Source organism: Falco peregrinus, chromosome 7 (genome assembly GCF_023634155.1).
Source record: "Falco peregrinus isolate bFalPer1 chromosome 7, bFalPer1.pri, whole genome shotgun sequence".
Taxonomy (NCBI): Eukaryota; Metazoa; Chordata; class Aves; order Falconiformes; family Falconidae; genus Falco; species Falco peregrinus.
This window is the reverse complement of record NC_073727.1, coordinates 24378238-24399653: the sequence shown is the minus strand read 5'-3', so window position 1 is coordinate 24399653 and position 21416 is coordinate 24378238. Positions and strand designations below refer to the sequence as shown.

Here is a 21416-nt window from a genome sequence, read left to right as displayed (position 1 = left end):
ACCACAGCCATGCTAGCAATTACACTGCATAGCTGGTCACTAATCATTTTTATACGCCAGCGCAACCAGCGCTGTATCGGCAGAGCTGGAAACATCAGTACTTTCTGGGATGGAGAGGTAAGAAGCAGGACAGCAGAAACGGCTACTACCACCAGTTTGCCTGGGCCGGGCATTAGTCATTCGGCAGTTGAAACACGATGACACCCTAACCGGACACCCAGACTTTGGAGCCAGTGAAAGTGTTTTTCCAGTGCAAGCCCGATGCCATGCTGTGCTGTGTTCTGGCTCTGGATGCAGTGGGGCTTGGGCAAGGCAGGGCTCCCCGGGCCATCCTTCTATGCCACAGCACCCCAAGTCGCTGCAACAAGAAAGCATGCCGATGTACGCACCACAACAGTGGCTATTCTGCTGTGATACTATGTGGGACCCCTTTAGTTTTCAATAATCAAGTTGAGAATGTCCTTAACTAACTGCTAAATCCCATCTTCTGCCATGTATATGGACAGCCTGAATTCTGAAGGAAGTGAAGACCCCCTCATGAGCTTCCCTGACCGGCTGCCCTAAAGCAGGCACTACCTATGCAGGAGCTAAGGATTCTTCTCAAACTGGCCAACGCCATTTCATGGCTGAAGTACAAGGACCAATGATCCATGTAACAGCTTAATTACATTAATGTGACTGACAAGACATTTCTTACCTAGCAGAATACCTAACCTCTTTTTTTCCAAAACATAAAGCTACTTAAAAGGCAGTGGTAGCGTGAAAAAAGCATAGCAGAAGGGCAGTGAAGTTGCCTCACTGGAGGTTCCTAGTTATTTCATCCTTTAACATTTTCCTACCACATCCACAGTCTACAATACCGTATTGGAAAGTTTACCATATTCACATCTCCACTTATAGCAATCTAATTTGTAAATAATTATGGCTGAAAGAAGGCCACTGTCCCATCTTACGCTGTCAGATGAGGTATACCAAAACTAGCTCCTTTACACTAATGAATTCCTGGGCAAAGGAGGATTGTGCTAGGGGAAAGCATGAAAGAGGGACCCTTCAGTACTTATTATGTACCCTGAAGTACTTACTATGTACAGGCACAGAAAGCGGCAGGAGTAGCAGTGAGGTAAAAGGCAATGCTAATATTAAGAAGAGGTATACATTCAGCTGAAGTACAAATTGCTGTTGGCAGAAAAATTGCTGCATGCTGGGAACCAGGGGGAGACACCAAAGGCACTGTTTGCTACACGACGTGCCTGCTCTCTGGGCAGCAGCGTTTGAGGTCCCCCTGCCTCCCAAGGCATCTCCAGTGGGTGTACATCTGCAATAAGCAGCTGCTATGCAATTGTTTATTGCTGTTACGGTTGCTCTGGTTTATGCACTCCAATGGGATTATCCGGGGTTTTTAGGTGATTGGGCTGGGATGATGACTAGCTGGCTGAGACTCAAGCCAGCCAAAACAGAGATGACCTGAGAGGTGCAGAAGGCGAGTGGGGGTGGAGATGACAGGATAAGCCTGTATCAGCCCTTCCATCCAACAGTACAGCCTTTTATACACAAATCAAGTTTGAAGCACAGAGGTCTTGTTAGAGACAAAGCTGATACTACACTACAGCCACATCAAAGAGCCTTTTTTCTTTGTCTGCACTTGGTAAAGAGCTTGCAACCTCTTATTTCAGATGTGGATTTCTGAAATTTACCATATTCTGGTCACCTCAAGAACAGGCTACTGCGATGGCTTTACTTGCTCAGGTCCTTAAGATTACTCAGAAGCTGAAGTGAAATCCAACACACAACAGCCTTAAGTGTGGCTTTATGATTACTTATGCAAGAAGGTTTGCAGGCTGAATTTAACTCAGTGGTATAGGTTTTTAACTGTAAATGCTTTCAGTTTCCCCAAGATACATGTCTGCCTATGCTGCTGCAAGACAATTCAGTGGCACTATACATCTGCATAAGATTATTGATATGCCAGAAGCGGCATGATCTAAATGCTAATCTTCAGTTTTTAATCAGTTCACTGGGGAGGCAGACTTCCCTTCTTGAGATGATTTTTGCTATTTTTGTACTCTTCTCTCAATTCTTACTGGTTTTGCTTGGTTATTGAGACTGTTTGCTTTATATTTCTCAGTAGAGATTTCTTTAACTATAACCAGGCAGAAGGAGGACTGCTAGTCTGTGCATCTATGAAGTAATAACACACCCAAATATCTTATAAACTGTTAGGCACTGAATACTGCAATTCAGTACTCTGAATTCAGTGGTTATACCTATTATATACAAAAGTTACACTGTATGATCATAAAACTTTCACAGTTCCCTCTACAGTAAGATGAGATTCAGTAAGACGACTGCTTCTCACACAGCATTCATGCCTAGGTATTATGCATTTAAACATACAAAGCTGTATCACAGTCCCCAAGACACATCTCACTATAAAGTGAACTCAACATTTCTCCTCGATAGAAAATGTAAAAGATACTACCTCTACCACCATTTTTTTTCTTTCCTATCATTATCATCATAATTCTAAAATGGAAGGTGCTGAAAAATTTAGGTTTTTTGAGGAGTTTTCCAAAACACAACAGTTTACTAACTTCTAAAAAGTTCAATAAACATGCTGGTGGAAACAAAGACCTCTGCAACCGTTTTCAATGTAAATGGTGCAGCGAGGTACTGGTGTATGAGAACCAGAAAGTGAAACGGGAGTTAACAACTTTAGTGAGATGTTCTCAACTGAGAAACATCTAGGAAATAAGCTAAAAGCCTAAGTAACAAACTTCTTTTTATTCTGAGAATAAATACACTTTTGTAAAATAGATATGCAGTTTATTATTAATTTTCATTTACTATCAGCTCCGAATGCACATTAAGTATCTGCTCTTGCCAAGCTGACTAGCGCTGAGTGCAGCACTATAAAAAAGTTTACTTTTTCAAGTCAGGAGACAATTCTGCTACATTGCTTCCCTTTATTTTTTTCAAAGCCACACCGAGATACCAGATGCACTACTATGCAGATCCAAGAAAGGGACATAGAAAAGGGGGTGGAGGGGAGGAGGAGGAGAATTGTCTCAAAACCAGTTAAGGCGGCAATAGGGCTTGGGTTTTTTCTGCACAGTGAAAAATTTTTGGTTTGGGACAAATGAATAACGTTAAGCACTGTGAAACAAAATATGTCTCACCAAGGGTTCCCAAAGAAAGTCTGTGTATTCTAAAAAGTACATGTTTTATTTTGAAAGTGACGCTCTGAGATACTGCGCTTTGAGAATGATTAAAGAAATTAAAAACTTTTAAAAGTTTCAACTGAAAACTCTCCAGCTCTTAATGAGAACAACAAATTGAACTCATGAACTCATAACCAAGCAAGTTAATTGCTTTGCTTTTCAGAACAGCACATATTAGCAAACAAAGTTATTAGTCACGAAAACCTCTTTTACCCAACTCTAGCTAAAAAGCACAGGACTGTTTCCCCAAATTTAAGGGATAAAAGAGCTGCTGTGACTTCATTCAGATCACAGTATGCTTCTCTGGTTGCCAAAGGCAGCTGGTGCTCTGCAGATCTCCAGCTACAACTTATTTTCCCTCAGCTCACTTTGGAGATAGGATAGCCAAGAGATAAGGGAGAGGCATGAAAATTCCCCTCCAAGGGCTGGAAGGCTGGAGGGGTGGGAAGCATGCTGGGAATTTCCTTCACAGGAGGTCAATTTCCTGGGAGCCAGCACAGGCTGGGGCATTTGTAGGAAAGCCGTATTCAACAGCTGCAGCAGAACACAGTATCAGCCTTATTTCCATGAAGGGGAACCAGTAACATCACTGCACTGATCAAATCTGGTTTGTGATGTACTTCAGCCACAATATCTGTTATTAAGTTACCTAATTTTCTTGCATACTTCTCACGTTATCTTCTGGGGGTACAAGCCTTAACATATATAACTTCAAACCACCAGATGGGTAACCTTGCTGATCACCGCTGCTTCTTGATCCCTCTCTGCCTGCACACACACCGCTCCCCATACCAATATTTTAAAGCTCCACTTAAACAGGAATCTCCTCCAGGTTGAAAGCTGTGAACTCTTATCACTCGCCTCCTATTTTTTTCACCTGTTTTAATTCATGACAGGACTTTACACTTACTTTAGTACCTTTGTGAAAGACTACATCAAAAGAATATCCAAAGGTTTCAGTTTTTGTTTTCATACATTTCTGTCCCCCTGTTTTTCCTTCAGGAGAATCCAAAACACCCAGTAGCATTGGTGCACCTTACAAAACCCGTGCTATACTTGGTGTTTGTTACACTTCCTCATTTTACTTACTAGTTACCATCAGTTAGTGGGAGCAGAGATTCATTATGCTGCTGAATAATTCTTAAGAACATTCATGAATCTTGGAGGGAAAAAGTGTAACATATTAAGTCTATTGCTCTCCATGTTAATGCTTTACAGGAGAACTGAAGGTGACTATTCTTATACTTACCATAGCCATTTAAGCCTCTCTTCACTTTTTTCAGACAACTCAAAAAAAAAAAACCTCAAAAAAACCCAACACCTAAACTTGGATATGTTTCAATGTACTTTGTAAAGCTTTTTAATTTAATTCTTTGGGGAAGAAAAAACCGAAAATGTGTTGCCTTTTTCCAATTCCTCAACTTCATAACTGGCAGCGACTAACTCCTGGATGGTTATTTCCCTCCATCATCCATTGTGGTGAAGCTGACACACCTAATTCCTAGCATACAGCTGCTAGGAAAACCCCCACAATACACACATTTTCATTATACAGTGCTAAAAGGACATGCAACTGCAGCTAAGGAGCTATCATGTAAAGCACTGAATGTTACCTCCTGTTTCAGCCAAGCACTAAGTAAAAGCTTAGCTTCAAGAGTATGAATGATCTCACCCATTAAACCAGTACCTCTCATGGAAGTAAAGCTGAGGCTGCCAGAGGAGGGGGTCCCAGTACTGAAGAGCGCCCAAGCTGTATACATACCTCTCCCTGCATCGGCAGCAGGATGACAATGCTATAAAAAATACTTGCCTTAACCGTTTGACTCTCAGTCAAAAATGCACCTGCACTTTTAAGCTCAGTTGAACAAATAATGGCAAACATTTAAACTGGACATTTCCCATTTTGAGGACAGCTGGAGTACAAACCTACTGCCGCTTAGGCTGAGGATTTCAGAGCTCACATTGCTCACATCAGCACTCCATGAAGCAAAGAAAATTCAGAAACAAGAAAACAACCTTCAGATTTTCAGCATATAAGGTTGTTCCAAGACGTGCCAAAAGAAATCATTTCGAGCCAAACAGTTGGTTTGATGGCTCTGCTAATTACAGGCCAGGGGTGCTCCTGCTGAGCTGAAGAAGGCCAAGGCTTGTTGTCACGCAGACAGATTAGCCACTGTTGCCCATTAAGACCACCGCTTGAGTGTAGACAGAGACGTGGAAGGAAACATAAGAAGGCGGCATGTGCATAACCAAACAGGCTACCTTGCTGAAAAGAAACCCCCTAAAGCCACATTCTGCTTCATTAGCACATGAAAATAAGGTAACTGAATACTTCATTCTCCCATCCAGAGTCAAGATCCATCACTCATGGAAATGGAGTTTTGATAAGGTGGGGTGTTTAAATGAGGCAGAAAGAGTCTTTGAGTGTGTGTTACTTTGTTTATCTGAGAGAAATCCCACTTAAATATAAGTAAAAAGACATAAAAATCACTTTATCCTATGAATCACTGGAACACAACAAAGCCCTTCTGCGGATAAAACTTAAACAAACCCTTTGTAACATTATTCTGAAGACAGAAGGCATTATGTTTGTTGCTGCTTTTATTTTTGTATCAAAATCTGCCTGTCAATTGGTTTTTTTTTTCTCCTTTCCTTGAACTCTAACCCCACTAGCTATTTTTGCTGGCTTTTAACATCAAATATATAAAGAGACCAAAAGCTAAGCAATTGGCAGGGCAAGGCATTTTAATCAGACTTTTGTTGGTTGGGGTTTTTTTGTTTGTTTCAGTTGTTTTTTTTTTTAAATCTATGCATGTCATACACTCAGGTTTTGGGGATTTTTATTTTTTTTCAACACTAGCTGATGACCAAAATAAGAAAATAAATTTAATAAAAGATCTGTCATTCCCAATTCCAGACTCAGACAGCTCCTACTTCAGTTCTTTAGCCTTGTTTTAGGAAAAAAAGGGAAAAAAAAAACAACCAACAAAAAACCCCAGGGAAGATAAATTCTGATAGTTAAAAGGCAAAAATGTAAGCAGAAAGTGTTTTATGTTCTTTAGCACGATAAAGAGCAATGAACTCTTTTTCTCCCACTGGCTGATCACCTTAGGTATGAAGTACAGTGAATGGCATTTGCTCCAGAAAATATATTTATGTAAATACTGCAAATCGACTCCTTGCCTCAGCCAAAAATGCCTGCCATGGTATTGCCAAGTCTTTTACAGAAAGCAAGCATTAGAGAGGCATAGGGCTGAATAGATTGTACCCTTGTCCCTTGGGTTTAAGTTAAAGGGGTATAGTTTCTTAGTTTGTAAATTTTTATGCTGATATATTACCTCCAAACATAAAGCAAAATGATTTAACAATACAGATCAGTTCTCAGTCACTGGCAACCACAAGGATTTTGATAACATTTAAAAGAACGCCACCCCAGACCCTTTAAAAGTGATGCATAAAATGTCCCTAGCTTTTGTCTTGCTCATGTGATAAAGCAATGAAAAGGCTTTCCTGCTTAGAAATGTGTAGTAACTGCAGAGCTAGGAAAGAGCTAGGAAAGTTGGTGCCAGGGCCGTGCTACCATTCCCCCCTGTCCAGGCTGGCTGTTCCCACCACATCTTTGCTGCTCATGGTGGAACACGTCCACTTCTGTCACAAGCCAGCTCTGAGAGATAACCCTGCAGAAAACTATTCCATTTTCTGTGACTTAGTCTGCAGGTTGAGGACTGTAAGGTGGCTTGTACAGGATCAGCTAGGAGCCAGCTCTAGAGCAAGGGAGAAGGCAGGAACGGGAAGAAGAGAGCTTAAGCTGCTGTGGACCTGCATCTCTTGGAACAATGCTACTTTGGCCAAAAGACCGAAGAATGAACTAAAGCTAAACCTGAAGGGCTGGGGCAGGGTCTAGTAAGTCAAAATTTCACCACTCCTGCTCGTAGCCAATGTAATGGTGGGAAAACCAGGTTAGCATCTGAAGGCAAACATCCTTCAGACCAAAGCTCCAGGAAGCAATCTTTAAGGCAACTAGGTCCTACCACGTAGCTTTGAAATATGCATAGCATCACCATCTTAAAGTCAGGTCACTATTTCATAGCACGCCAAGCCAAAAAATAGAAGGCTGACACAGCTAGCATATAGTATGACCAGCTGACAAGCAACCATGCTGCTGCTTTCTGAAGAAGCAGTGGGCAAGCAAAGGAGAAGCTGGGCTGAAGGTTTTACTGTGACGGAATTACAATAGTCCAGCATCGTGACTGTAGCAGCACATGCTGGTGTTGCACCACGGCTGCCATAGGCAACAGCAAGGCTGGTAACCCTTTTTGTGCTCATGGCTGAATAGACCTTCTAAGCAAAATTAGCAGGCCACGAATTAACACCCCCTTTAGTGCTTGCCAACAGAAAGCAAAAATAAAACAAAACCATGTGGCCAAGGGTTGTGTGAAATGGTGTCACAGGTCTTACTGCCTTCGACTGGGAGAACACACTGTGAAAACTGCGCAACTAAAGCAAACATTTGCAAATTATACCCAGCTTGTCATTTTCTCTGGAATAAATCCGGATAAAGCAAAATGAGGACTCAATGTGACTCACTGTCTCTGAAACAATATCTTAAATCAAACTGCCTGAACAACAGTTTTTATCGCCTAGTAAGATACTGACTTCCCAGGCCTGAGTACAGTAAGCAATGTGCCCCAGGAATTTACCCAGAGCAAACTGGAGCTGCAGAGCCCAAAAGAAAAAAAGAAAAATGTGTATTATCAAAGTGCTAATAACTTTCCACAACCTCTTGAGAAAAGATTGCAAGCGGTCTTATGCACGTTGAGCATGGACAGCAAGCTAAGCTTTGATGACCACAGTTACTCAACACCCCTGGCTTACTACTTCTTACAAAATGTGCCCCAAAATCAGACACAAGTAGTTTCCCTTAGGCCATGTCTACACTCAGATTTCCATGTAGATTTCTCACAGTGCTGCTGCTGGCTTTATTGAGCCAATGGAAAATTCTTCCTGAAATTCCCTGTTGCTGACAAAGCCCCAGCACTGAAGCAACATGATAAATTACATCATAAGCTGCCAAGACATCTATCATGACCAAAATGTTAATGCAACAGGAGCAGAAAACACTGAAGACCCTGGTGAGGATACTTTTCACTTTCATGTAAAACACTTTTGTTATACATAAATTGATTCAGATGTGTCAAGGAAGCAAGCAAGAATTTGACAAAGTCTTTCTACCTTAATAAATAAAAAAAAGCTAGTATTTCCAATTTAAGCAAATTAACTTAAAGAATATGAGCATTACTGCCAGGTATAATAGCATACATTATTATGACACACATGTACCTGCACAAATTCCATGTAACCTACATAAAAAGAAAGCAAGCGTAGTTCTACTAATTCTGTGTATCTAAAATTAAATCTTAATTTTTTAATTTGTTTTTGGGGGTTTTGTTTAAACTGTGCTTAACAGTAAAGGAAGCTGTAACAGGTGTCATTGTTTCTCCCAGGTGTAATCATCTTTTTCATTTGCCCATGTGAGAAAAGAATAGCCATTTAATGAGCAGGCTGAAAGTGATGATTAATTAAACAACTTCCAGGGCCTGGGGGATCCTCCTCCATTTGGGATACATTTCCTTTAGCTGTAAGACAGCAACAGACTCCTCCTCAGCTTTTTGTTTTAGCTGGCATGTAGTTGTGAAGGGTCGAAGATGCTTAAAAGGCTTTAAGATGTTTCTCAGCTTACTTGTCAGCCTTTCTGGCATCAGTCATCCAGGAGTAATACTCATTGCCTCCGAACACAATGTTTTTTTTAAAGTGTTTGTGATGATATCCCAGCGCTGTCCAAAGCATCAGTTTTGATATTTAAGTGGCGGCACTTGCTGATAAGTCTTTCTTCTTTTAATCACTAAGACTTGAATCTGCAGCTTTTTGAACTGAATATCCATATGCGCCAAGTGAACCTCTGAAAGTAAGTCACTTCATCTAAGCAGCCTCATGACTGATTTTTCTAGTGAAAACTTGCAAACAATGAGCAAGACGACAGGTCAGAGTTGGTAAGACATGTGGCCCCCTTTCCCTTTTTCTCTCTACATCACCACCTAGGACCTTTGATCTGAATGTCAGCAGTGAAAATACACAAACAGATACTCTCTTATTATATACTCACAGGTGTACATTCCTAAAACTGTTACATTCCATGACTTTCAGCTGTGCTGGAAAACAGTACCTTCAGAAGTTGACCCCTTCTTTCCTCTGATCACACCAGTATCCAAGTACAAAGCATCACAGCTAGCATGGTATTCTAAACACCAGCAATGATCACACCAACAAATTCATGCAGCACATGTAAGGACAGGGCCAAAGTGCTGGCTGAGTTTTGCCTGCACTGTGCACTGCTTTACAATTTGCAGAGAAAGGGAGAAAGGGTGCTTCTCACATCCAGCAGGAACACTTCTGGGCCAGGCAGCTGGACTTCTGATGCTGAGAAGGCTGGATTTAAGGCTAACTGGACTTGATTTTGCCAGTGCAACAAGAATTAGGAATCTTGTTGAAATAGATACAGCCCCTATGAATGTTCAGATCACTCCCCAAAACAGCATGCAACAAGTCATTTGTTTGGGCTGGGGCTACTGAATGCAAAAAGCACATCCCATCCTCTTAGAAAGAATGTTCCTACTTTTTAAAAACCAGCCTCCAGCTTTGGCAGCTTAAAATAGGAGGCAGTGCTCTTCTGTTAAAAATATGCCAGTATACTTCAGTAACTGGAAAGGAAAAAAGCATGAGGAATTTTTCCATTTTTCTCTCCAAGTGTTCTGCACGGTGTTTATCAGCAGGCTGGTACTGCATCTCCTTTTGTTAGAAAATTAAAAGTTGCACTGCAAGCATAAAAGCCTCCAAGAACCATGCAATAACCTTCAGGCATTTTAAGAGCAGCAGAGGTTACAAGGGCAGCTCCAGACTCTAAACAGCACCTATTGTTTCTTTCTCTTCTTGAATAACAAAAGCAAAGCTGAAAGCTATTTACCTGGTTTTACCTCTGTCAGATCTCATTTCCCCCTTTATTTTCAGTAGATGATCTTATCAAATAGTGTCATTTCTAACAACTGCTTTGATCAGATGTATTTTTTGGTTTGATTTTTTTTTTTATTTCATTAGTAAGTTCTATAACAGACAACTCAGCATATGAAGTCACAGCAGAAGAGCACTTAGAAGTCTTTAGGATTCTGCCAATGCATATTTAAATTAAGAGTAACTATTTTTAAGCTTATAGGTTAACGTGCTTTCATTTTGAAATCATGAGGGACAACCTAAAAGCACAAGGCTCTGATCTTGCAGCACTCCCACGCAAACAACTTTGTCTGCATCATCCCATGTGTCCCCCTCCCGCTGCAATCAGATTCATATGACAACACTTAACTTGTGCAAACACAAGTACAGAGCAAAAGGTGCAAGGATAAAACTCCTGATCCACCAAACTTTTTGGGTGTTCTGCTATTCAACATAGTATGTCCAATATATTACTCAAATTGTTTATAATGCAGAAGCAAAAACCAGTTTAATTTCAAAACAAAAACCTTATATGAGTAGGCATCCTGCAGAGTTTTTGTAACTAGCCAGGAGTGATCTGTAGCTAATATAGAATCATAGAATCATTTAGGTTGGTATATAAAATCCTCCGAGATCTAGCCTTAAAAAAAATTCTCCCTACAGACTTTCTTCCACTGTTTTAAAATATTCATAAAACTTTAAAAGAAAAAATATTTTGGGGCTGTTTTTCTCTTTAGGAACAAAGTTCACACAAAAGCAATGATTTCTAGCTTTACTGATCTTCTCTTAAAAAATTATTTTCTTTTTTTACTTTCTCTAAATCACTTCCCAAAATCCACCTCTTGTCTTTTGTACACTTCTACAATTTCATTAAAAAGGTAAGAAAAAAAAATTACTTGAAAATATTTAAAATAATTTCCAATTCATAAGCTGCTGTTATAATCTTAATGAACTGACCAGAGAAATTATTTTACTTTAGCTATAAATTACATGCCAGTATTTGCAACCCTAAAAACATCATTAGACATAGCAATCTACAGTGCAAGTTTATAGCATTTGATTCTTCATCATTAACTGGAGTTTGTAAATACCATACAGAAGTTTAAGAAAACCATTAAAGACAGCGAAATAACAGGACTTCCCTCTCCTATAAAAGTATCTTAAAAATGTGTATTTTTAGGAAATTCTTGGATAAAAATCTAAAAGTTTAATCTTCCTTACCATAACATGCTATCTATGAAATGTGACTTAATTGAATGTTACATTACGAAAACCCAGCTCTCAAGTCACTATTATACAGAACCTCAGCCACTATAAACTGTCATAACTGGGCTGACATCCAACTAAGAGTAACTGAAGACCTGCAATGTGTTTCTGACAATAAAATAGATACAAAAAAAGACTGAAAATGTGTCATCTTACACAAGCTGGAAGTATATTGAAGAGACACACATTTTTGAAAATTGCTAGCTCCTACAGCCTTACAGTCAAGTTTTGAGTTTTGTCAGAATATTTTTACTTTCCACCAAGACTGTATCACGGATAGAAAAAAAAATCAAGGCAGGCTCTGAAATGAACTTCAGTATTTTGGCATGAACTCTTGCCCTTCTGCAGCCCCACTTCCACCCAAAGTTCTTCCTAACTACAAATGAAAAGGAAAACAATATCTGAGCATCTGTAAGAACTGAAATTATTGCATGTATTACTGGTTTCTACGAATCTTTCTTGAGTCACTTGAATTGTTGTAATTGCATATATTTCCTGCTTTAATAAAATGTTGGTGAAAGGTTCAGTTACTACAGTCCTTTACAGCTCTGGAAGAACTGGCAAGCTGGAAAGAGGAAAGTAACTTTCCAGTCAGTTCAAAGGAAATGGAGTATGCTCATTTCCACTTGCAGAATCTACTCTTTCTCAGGCTCTACAGACATTTCTGTGTGACCTGCGGTGCAGCATCTGGGCACAATATTTTCATCTAATTACTTTTTTTCCACTGAAGATATTATTAGTTTATACAGATCAGGAAAAACTGGACATAGGGTGAGAAACATTTGAGCAAAAATGTATGATTAGGCAGTTAATCACATTCTCATAGCTGCTCTGTATGACCGTTAGGATTTATGATTTCTCCACTGTGTCCAAATCTGAACATACACACACAAACACATAAGTATCCCGTCTTTCTTCAAAACCATAAATTTTGGACAGTCATCTAATAAACTTGATTACTTTTCTACATTACTTAACAAAGCAGGTTTAGTTAAAAATATTTATGCTGAAATTCTAAAAATGGCATTATACTTTAATAGGAAAGAAGAATATTTAGCTTGAACTTTTGAAAATTAGTGTCTCTACTCACAGTTTTCTCAGGTCAAGAACTAGTTTAGTAACACTGCCTTCAAAAAAGTTTATTAGAGGCTTGGAAAATAAATAATTTATTTCTCCTCTTTACTGCCCAAATATCATTTGAGTCTTCCCACCACACAAGTTGTACACTCTCAACATTTTCAATTACTTCATATGGATGATGCTGTTTAGTAACTAAAACATTAAGACGCTTGGCAGACACAATAAAATTATCCTGGGAAATAGATGTGGGGAGCAATGTTTCAAGACTTCTGTACGTGACACATTGCCAATAAGAGGGTTCCTAACGTTATTTAGGAACCTTTAATCACAGATACAGTATGATCAGGAAGCCATTCACAATACACCTGCATATGGCAAGCTACAGAAGACTGGAGTGTTTCTGAATATAACATCCCCCCTTTTCAGGCGTGATTCTGAGGACATCTACCTTCACAGGCTTGAAGGGAAGACTAGAGCATATATAACCAATGAAGCATATATCATCACACAAAAGAAAAGCCACCAAAGGCTTAAAGGAGGAAGAAAGTAAGGAAAAGTTATCCCATCTTCATTCCACACTTCTGGAATGTGGACAGATCATAGTAAAAGTTAAGTGGCAAGAAGATTAAAGGAAAACTGTTAAAGCCAAAAAGTTAATGTTTTGGCCCGACGGCCTCACAGAAGATACTATAGATTATATGTGTGTTCTATTTCGATTAAAAGCTTCTCTGGCCATCACAGCACATCTTGCCCCAGCTGGAAGCCACTCTGGCATTTTTCTTTTTGCTAGAAAGTACCCTATAGGCAAATTCCAAAATAATAATAATAAAGAAAGTCTACATAAATTGTCAACTACTGTTTGTTATTATTTATCATTTTTTGGCACACACAGACATGCCAGGCACTTTACAGAAAATACTTCGAAGACAATTCCCTGCCCTGTGGGGCTTAAAAGACCAGGGCTAGTCTGTTCTGCAAACACAGGGCACTGCTTTACCAAAGATTATTCCAATTACTTCAGTGGCATTCCTCACAGTACTAAGATTATGCTTATTACACGTACTAGCAATTTCAGGTCTTAAGAGATGAACAGAGCAAATAAGGGAGGATAAAAGATTAAGATATTTTAGAGACAAATGGTTCAAATGCACTACATTTGATCTTTCTGAACCTGAAAGCTTTTTCCTGTGCATTTAACATGCCCAGTTTTCACAAAAAACCCAAACCACCAAGTCTTCAAGGCTTTATGTTTCAAAATGTCATTATACAAGTATATGATGCTTCGTGTGGGATTTCTAAAGTAATACGTTGCTACTGAAGAGATCCCTGGCATTGGTTTTAGTAAGAAAGAGAAATTGGGAACAGTGGCAACAATTCTTGAAGAGTAACACCCATATGGTTTCAAGCACAGCCACCCAGACCTGCACAGAGCAGTACAACTGCAAACCCTGACAAGCCTTCCACCCAGCCTTCAAAGCAAAAAGAAAAGTGGAACATGAGGCCAACTGTGAAACTGAAAGAGCTATCAGGTTTGAGGAGGGCTGCAGAGAAAAAAACCTCATAAATTACAAGGCTTAACAACAAAGATCACTTTTAACTTCACATCCTGAGTATTAGAAAGCCACCATCATAATTTCAGAGCATCGAAAAGGAGGAGTGATCAACAATCTAAAAGCATTTCTAGAGATACTGTGCTTTCATATCCAGTGTCTTTCCAAATGTTACTTGGAACAAACAAATAATTAGTTTTATTGAATAGAGCAGATCCATATGGTCAAGGAATGACTAAAAGTAACATAACTAATATATAGCAAATATATACATAAAGGCACATTCCTTTCTTTGACTCATACTCTGGGCAATAGGAGTTTCATGGTAAGATTCCAGTACTACAGTACTATCTCAGGTTGGGTCCTTCAATTTTACCAAAGCTAACACTTAAATAACTTTTTTTTTTTGTGGCTATAATATGATTGGTGACACAAATTTAAAAAGAAAAAAAAAAGGAAAACCAATCTGCCAGACTTCTTCAATTGTACAAGGCTTTTAGGAAAGTAATTGATTATTTTTATTATTATTCTTACTTTTAAGACAGGTAGAATCTAGTAAGTTTTCACTGTTCTCAAAGGAATGAATTTTGCAAACAGAGCCACAAGGAATCAAACCTGTGAAATTCGACAATCTGCAGTCAAGTATGAATTTTCAAAAATACAATCTTGGCCATTAAGAATAGCATTTCCAAACTTACTAGTTTAGCACACAGCACTGTATTTTAATCACAGCCACAAGACACGAAACATATTAAGTGCTTTAGCAAGTTCTTAACAGCTGCTGAGAACATGAGTGTTTCTATGGCTTTTGGCAAGACTTAGCAGTGTTGGAAATCAGGAAGATGAGATCTAGCAAAGATATTTTTAGGATCAAATCTTGCAAAAAATAGAAATAATAATCTAAGCAATCATACATGCAATCTGCAGTTAAACTATCAATTGTACTACTCTGCCTCTTCTTCTGTAGTTTCATATTATGCTATAATTTTTAATTCTACACAGCAAAAAGTCAGGATGAGTGCCAGGGGTACTCAAAAAACTTTAAAACTTCCACTGTGAAATAGCTTACCGTTTGCCAGTGTGCATACTACTGAAATTATATTAAATGCTTTTTAAAGGTTACCTATTTTAAATTGAAGTTGATGGAACAATCATTTTCACTTCAATCCAAAATGCTTTACAGGAATTACAGAGTGGTTTAATTTGTTAGACATATTATACTGTCTACCTACTTTATGTAAATTTACTTTCTCTTTTGAAGTGTTTGATAAGGATTCATTTGAAGGATGCAGTGTTCCACGTAAATTTATTACTACAGAAAAACTTAAGAAAACGACACTGCTAGCAGTAGAACCCATGGGAACACTTCAGCATTAGAAATTCTTTCAGATAATCTAATTGGCTGTTATTTGCCAGAAAGAAATCACATGTTTAGAGGAGAGAGGTATATTTTGCAAATTCTTACAGTTCATCTGGAATTAGCACTTAATATTTCTCCATCAGAGTAAAATGAAGTTCATCTGAACAGGAGAGCTACAACTTGAGTTAATTTGTCATCCACGATTATCACTTGGAAGTTCACTGCGTGATAAGGACAGTAGAAACACTATTAACCATGTCATTTAAATTGCTTGAGTTGGCATCGTGCCCAAGTCCTTCAGATCAGTATATCAACACACTTGTTGCTGGCAGGGACTTATTTAAAGGGAAGGGAAGAGGAACTACCTCAGAACCGAGTATGCTGTACAGATTTCTACAGTAACTCATGAGAATAAGCAGTATTACTCGGTCTTTGTATTTGATTCCTAGACAAGAGAATGACAAAATAATAACAATCAAGTGAAAGACTCTTTTCTTCCTAAGGAAAAAAAAAATGGGAAAGCATTTCTACAATATTCATTTTATATTACTTGAATTTGCATTTACTGAACAGCGTACTTTGCTTGTAATTGCAATACTGACAAACTAACAAAGACACACACCTACCCCCCAAACACTTGCTCTGCCAAATTTTATGATCCTGTATCTCTCCCACCCTTGCCTCCTCCCCAAGATCTCCAGCATTCACTTCATTAATCCTGTAGGAAAGAGGAAAGCTCTGATGGCTGGACAAGGTTTATTTTCAGTAGTAGTAAGAGCCATTTTATTTCACTTCAGACAAATGTCACAAAGTAACATAACAACACATTTGTGAAAGCTGCAATTAAGAAATACAAGGATATTTTTTCCCCCCCAATTCATACCAAAATTACTAACATCTTTGTTGGAAACAACCTACATGTTAAGTTAGGCATATTATTTCTACATGCAGAAAACAGGACAGAAACTTTTTCATTGTATTCTTCATCTCCTGTTTGCCTACGCTATGTCCCGATTAAGAAAAGGTACCCCATTTTTGGACAGGAGGAATTAATCAGCTTCACAAGCATCTTAGCGCATAAAAGCAGCTCATCTGTTTGCTAAAAAATGCTGTGCTTCCCAATATCCACACCGTGGCCAGCAACAGCTCAGCATTCTCCTATTTATCACTTCGCAGCACGAGTGTGCTGGCAGTGTGGGCCTGAGTGGTAGGCAAATACTGAGGTACGCACAGTATGTGGCCCCAGAGGATATTGTTGGGGAAAAGGCTCTCTTACCTTCCACAAATCGTCCTCCGGCGTCTTCAAGTGAATGATCTGGAAACACAAAACCAAAACCCCCTAAAGTAAGAGCACAACCCACAGCCAGCCCCGCTGATTTGCCGTCCCCACACACACACCCTCCAGACCACTTTCCCACTGCTTGCACTACAAACAAGCAACTTTCCTGTGGCATTTATTTTTTACTGGTGAGCCATAAAATCGCCTGCTTGTCCAATTAATGTGAGCATCATCGTTTTCATTTACCTTTCACCATCTCCAGGGAAGGAAAGCGGAAGGGGGGAAACAGAAAAGCAAATGCATAAAAGAAGCTTCAGAAACACGAGTTTCAACTCATTTACGATCTCAGATAAAGGTTAATAGTTAAACTCCTTCCTCTCCCTCCCCCCCTCACAATTATTGATGCCCTTCAAGAAATGAAATGGTTTTTTTTTTCTCGTTTACTAGAGGCTAGACAAACTGTCAACATCTCCACTTTATTTACGGGTTGAGCAAGAGCAGTTCCTCAAACATCAACATTTTTTACGTTAATCCTGGAGAGAATCCACTTCTCTAGAACTACAAAATCTGCCAACTTCTGTAGTATTTATTTTTAACGAACGAGAGTGAGAGCCTTGAGCTATCCTCCCTGCCCTCAGAGGAGAGGAAGGGGGGAAACGCGGCTCCACTCTCCCAACTTGAAAGCCCTTTTCTCTTTCTTCCCACACCACTCAGCTCCTGGTCATTCTCCATCCCACCACCCCCTCCCACTCCCCCAAAATCTCTCCCGTCCCGATCCCCCACCTGCTCCACGTCCACAGGGATTTCAAGGGAGGAAACAAAATCTGCCAAGTGGTTCGTTTCGGGCGACTTCTTCAACCCGTCTGGAGGTTTAAACCTGAAAAACAAACACCTCTATTGAATGCAAACTAAGCTTTGGGGGTTACCGAGTTAATTCCTCGGCAGACAGCTACTCTCAGTGTCTGGTTACACAAACATACCTACAGACAGGTTGGAGGGTGTCCCTTAGAAACCGGGGCGTGGGGGGGGTAAGAAAAAATAATCAAAACGGGGACAGAAGTTGGAGGGGGGCCCTCGGGGTGGGCAGGCTGGAGAGAGGGAAGATACGCAGCCGGAGACAGGTTTAATACCGGGAAGGGACGGGGAGAGTTAAAGCAAAGGGCAACCCGCGAAGGGGCAGAGACCCCAGAGGTCTCAAGCAGGGATGGGGGGATGGGAGAGGGTGTCCTTTTGGGTGGCGGTGACAACAAGTTTTTATACACAGCCTAAGTACAACAAAGGAAGGTACAAGCCCGCCCGGCCGCGGCGGCGCGGGTGAGGAGCGGGCTGCTCCGGGGGCGAGCGGGCTGCTCCGGGGGCGGGCGGGCGGGCGGGCGGCGGGGCGGGGGGGCCCGGCCTGGCCCAACCCGGCCTGGCATCGGATGTCACTGCGCACAGCCACGCCGCTCCGCGCCCTCCCCGCCGCACCGGCACCTCGCTCGCCCGCCCGCACTGGCGGTAAAGAGCGGCTGCCCTGCGTGCCCGCCCCCCGCCGCCGCCCTGCTTACCTGCCGCTGCCCCCGGGCGCCGCGGGCCGGCCGCGCCCGCCGGCCCCTCGCCTCATCGCGCCGGGCACAAAGGGGCGGCGGGGCAGGGCCGCGCCGCGAGCCCCGGGAAGAAGCGTGGTAAGAGTAACGGTGGGAGCAGTGACAGCCGCGGCGAGGAGGAGGAAAATGGAAAATAATAATTAAGAGGAAAAAAGGAGGGAGACGACCACCCTAATAAGCCGCCGTGACCATGCCGGGGAGGGGAGTCCCTCCTCTCGGGGGCAGCGCTGCGGGCCGCGCTCCTGCCCTGCCCTGCCTGAGGGGGACGCGGCGGAGGAGAGGGGAGGGAAGGGGGTGCCGCCCGCCCTGCCCGGCCTCCCGCGCCGCCGCCCCCAGGGACGGGCTGAGTGCGGCCGCGGAGGAAGGCGCCGGCGGTGCGGGACCGCGGGAAGGGGGGGGCAGGGAGCGGCGCGGGGCCGCTCGGCGCTGCTGCCGGGGCGGGCGGGGGGGCGCACCGCAGCCGTTAGAATCGTACACCCCCGCACCCCCCCGCCTCCCGGTAATCGCCCTCCGCAACCCCGTGCGGCCGCGCTGCTTCCCGGCTGTCACATGGCTCCTGCCGCCACCCCCAAAGAGTTTCGGGAGGCGCTTCACTTTCACTTTGGCCCCGCCAAGGGGCTCCCGGGGGGCCGCGGCGCCTAACGGGAGCCCAACGGAAGCCCTCGCAGCGAGGGGGCTCCCCGCTGCTCCCCTCGCTCCAGGGGGGGCTGCGGGGCTGAGCTGCACCCCCGACCCCCTGTCAGGGCGCGGGTCGGCGCCGGGGCAGCGGCCTCCCCTCAGGCCCGGTGGGGTGCGGGGCCGCCCCTGGGCCCGCGGCGGCGGTAACGGCGCTGCGCACCCAGCGCTGCCAGCCCTCCTCTCGCATCTGAAGTAGGAAAAAAGTGAGAATAATGAAAAGATAACCGGGTCCGTGGGAGCTCCGGGCTGGGGAGGGCCATGTAGTGCTGCAGCAGAGGGGTGCAGGGGGCTGACTGGTAGGAGTGGGGCATTTCAGAGCCGTAGGCAGGAACACTTTCCCCAGCCTAGTGGGGACTGATCACATGTATGTCCTGTCCCCCCTAACCTCCTTGATCCCTTCAGTCAATTTATCTAAAGGGGCTGGTGAAAATGCCACTGGAGAGGCTTGCACAGTGTGGGTCACCTCAGGCAATTTCCAGTGTCTGGCACGGGGATGTGGCGGTGCCCCCACCGGTCCTCTCCGCACTTCCCACCAAAACGCACTGTACCCACACCTACGGGCACCAGCTGCTCAGTACCCCGCCACCCGCGAGACCAGCACCGCACGTTTAGCCAGGGATGGATCTGGCCCAGCATCATGGTTTTTTGAGCTTCCAGGGTGGGTGCGGGAGGCACACTCAATACAAGTATGTCAAATGCTGTTGCCTCCCTGCTTCGTTTTGAAAGAGCAATTAAATAGGAAAAAGGAGTTACAACTTTGCTCTTGCTTCCCTCTTTTACTGTGGGCACCCCACTCTCATGGACCTGACCTTTCTGTAAGAAGAATAAGTTTTGCCATGATCACTTCTGATCTAAATGCTGGTACCATTCAAATGGGACGAGAAAGAGCCAGAAAAGAGCAGTAGCCTTCTCCAGAGAAGCTCTCCACATGCCTCCTGTGAAATGCCCATCGCCTGCATGGTGCTTATGGGCAGGTGGTCATTAACCATGTAACGGAGCTGGTGGCTCCCAGCAGTTTCTGGAAGACACAGCAGCACTTCACTAATTACAGCTTCACATGCCCTGTGCAGACATGACATTGTGCCGAGTGAGTCAACTGGCATTATGTCCTTGCTAATGCTTTTATATAAGTTCTTTCACTCTGGCCTTCTCTCAACAGTCATCAAACATGGCACAACACATGTTCATCATCTTCCATGAGCTGGCCTGTAACCACCTTTGCCTAAGCCCTTGTCACAAGCAAAGCAATTGCTTGGCTTTCGTCAAAGCCTGGCTGATGCCGGTGCTAACCATCAGGCTGCGTGTCCTGTGAAGTCCTAGTATGCTTGGTTCCTCTGCACCTCAGCCTGATTTCCCAAAATGTCTGACATGTTTTACTCAGCATGAACAAGAAATATATAATTATGTTGAATTTGGTTGGGGGGGTGGGTTATTTTCAAAGCACAGTTAGATAAAATGTTACTGCACAGAATATACATTGCAGTGACAATAAATGAAGTCCTGGCACCACACATTTTAGTATTCTGTCCTGAAATTTCTGCTTCTGAACTAAAACCATTAGCCTTGAGATTCACTGTTAAACAGAACAAAAATTACTGTGATATTTGTGTTTATGTTTCTTTCTTCTTTTAGTGTTTATCATGAGGCAACAAGAAGCATTGATAAATCAGACTGTGAACAAATGCTTTCTCAATAACCACCCAGTGCATGGCCTGTCATTCTGAGTATTTGCTAACTTGAAAATTAAATTGCCATTTGAGACTATTCCGTATTCTATAATATTCATTATCTTTCCTTAATTTTCCCTTCAATTACAAGGCCTGATTTCACCCCTTCTATCCATGTTTTTTTCTGCTAGAACCCCCCATGAAATCAAGAGCACTAGACAGCAAGCTACTGCTAACAGGCAAAATAGGACAGAATCTGTCCCCAATTATATAGTTCTCTCGAATCCCCTTTCCAGTGACAGCATGCTCACTGCCCTGGAACAATGGCCAGAAGTTAAGAAAGAAAACATTTTACAATAAGTGAAATACAGGGAAACAATAGCCTAATTTACCAAATAAGAATAGTGAGATATCATCCCTGAAAAGAGTGGAGGGGTAATCCAGATAAAAGAGAGAGTGAAGAGATGATCAGGCAGTCATTCAGGCCTATCTCCTGATGCTGCCCGAAGATTAAATCTGTCCTAACAAAACAGAGCAAGGGTCTGGAATAATGTTATCTTCCTTCTCCTCCTCCTGCCTGACACCCATCCACCCACCCGCTCCTACATTTTTATCAATCTCTATTACCTTTGGACGCTCAGAAAAGAAAAGGAAAAGATGGAAAAATACAGAAAGTGAGAGGAAGGAA

At 42.3% G+C, this 21416-nt stretch overlaps 1 protein-coding gene across 2 annotated transcripts in view; it reads right to left on the bottom strand.

The window, feature by feature from the left end:
- PRDM1 (PR/SET domain 1) overlaps positions 1-20333 on the bottom strand; it is a 105384-nt gene extending 85051 nt beyond the window's left edge. The window contains exons 1-3 of one of the 2 annotated variants that reach the window (XM_055811307.1): positions 18345-20333; positions 17581-17674; positions 16795-16833 (exon numbers count right to left, since the gene is read on the bottom strand). In XM_055811307.1, the coding sequence (XP_055667282.1) occupies positions 16795-16833; positions 17581-17674; positions 18345-18400 (189 nt within the window). In that variant the 5' untranslated portion in view covers positions 18401-20333. Of the gene's footprint in view, positions 1-16794; positions 16834-17580; positions 17675-17777; positions 18120-18344 lie in introns of those variants that run through there. The other variant, XM_055811309.1, reaches the window with a different exon arrangement.
- Between the last annotated feature and the right edge of the window lie 1083 nt (positions 20334-21416).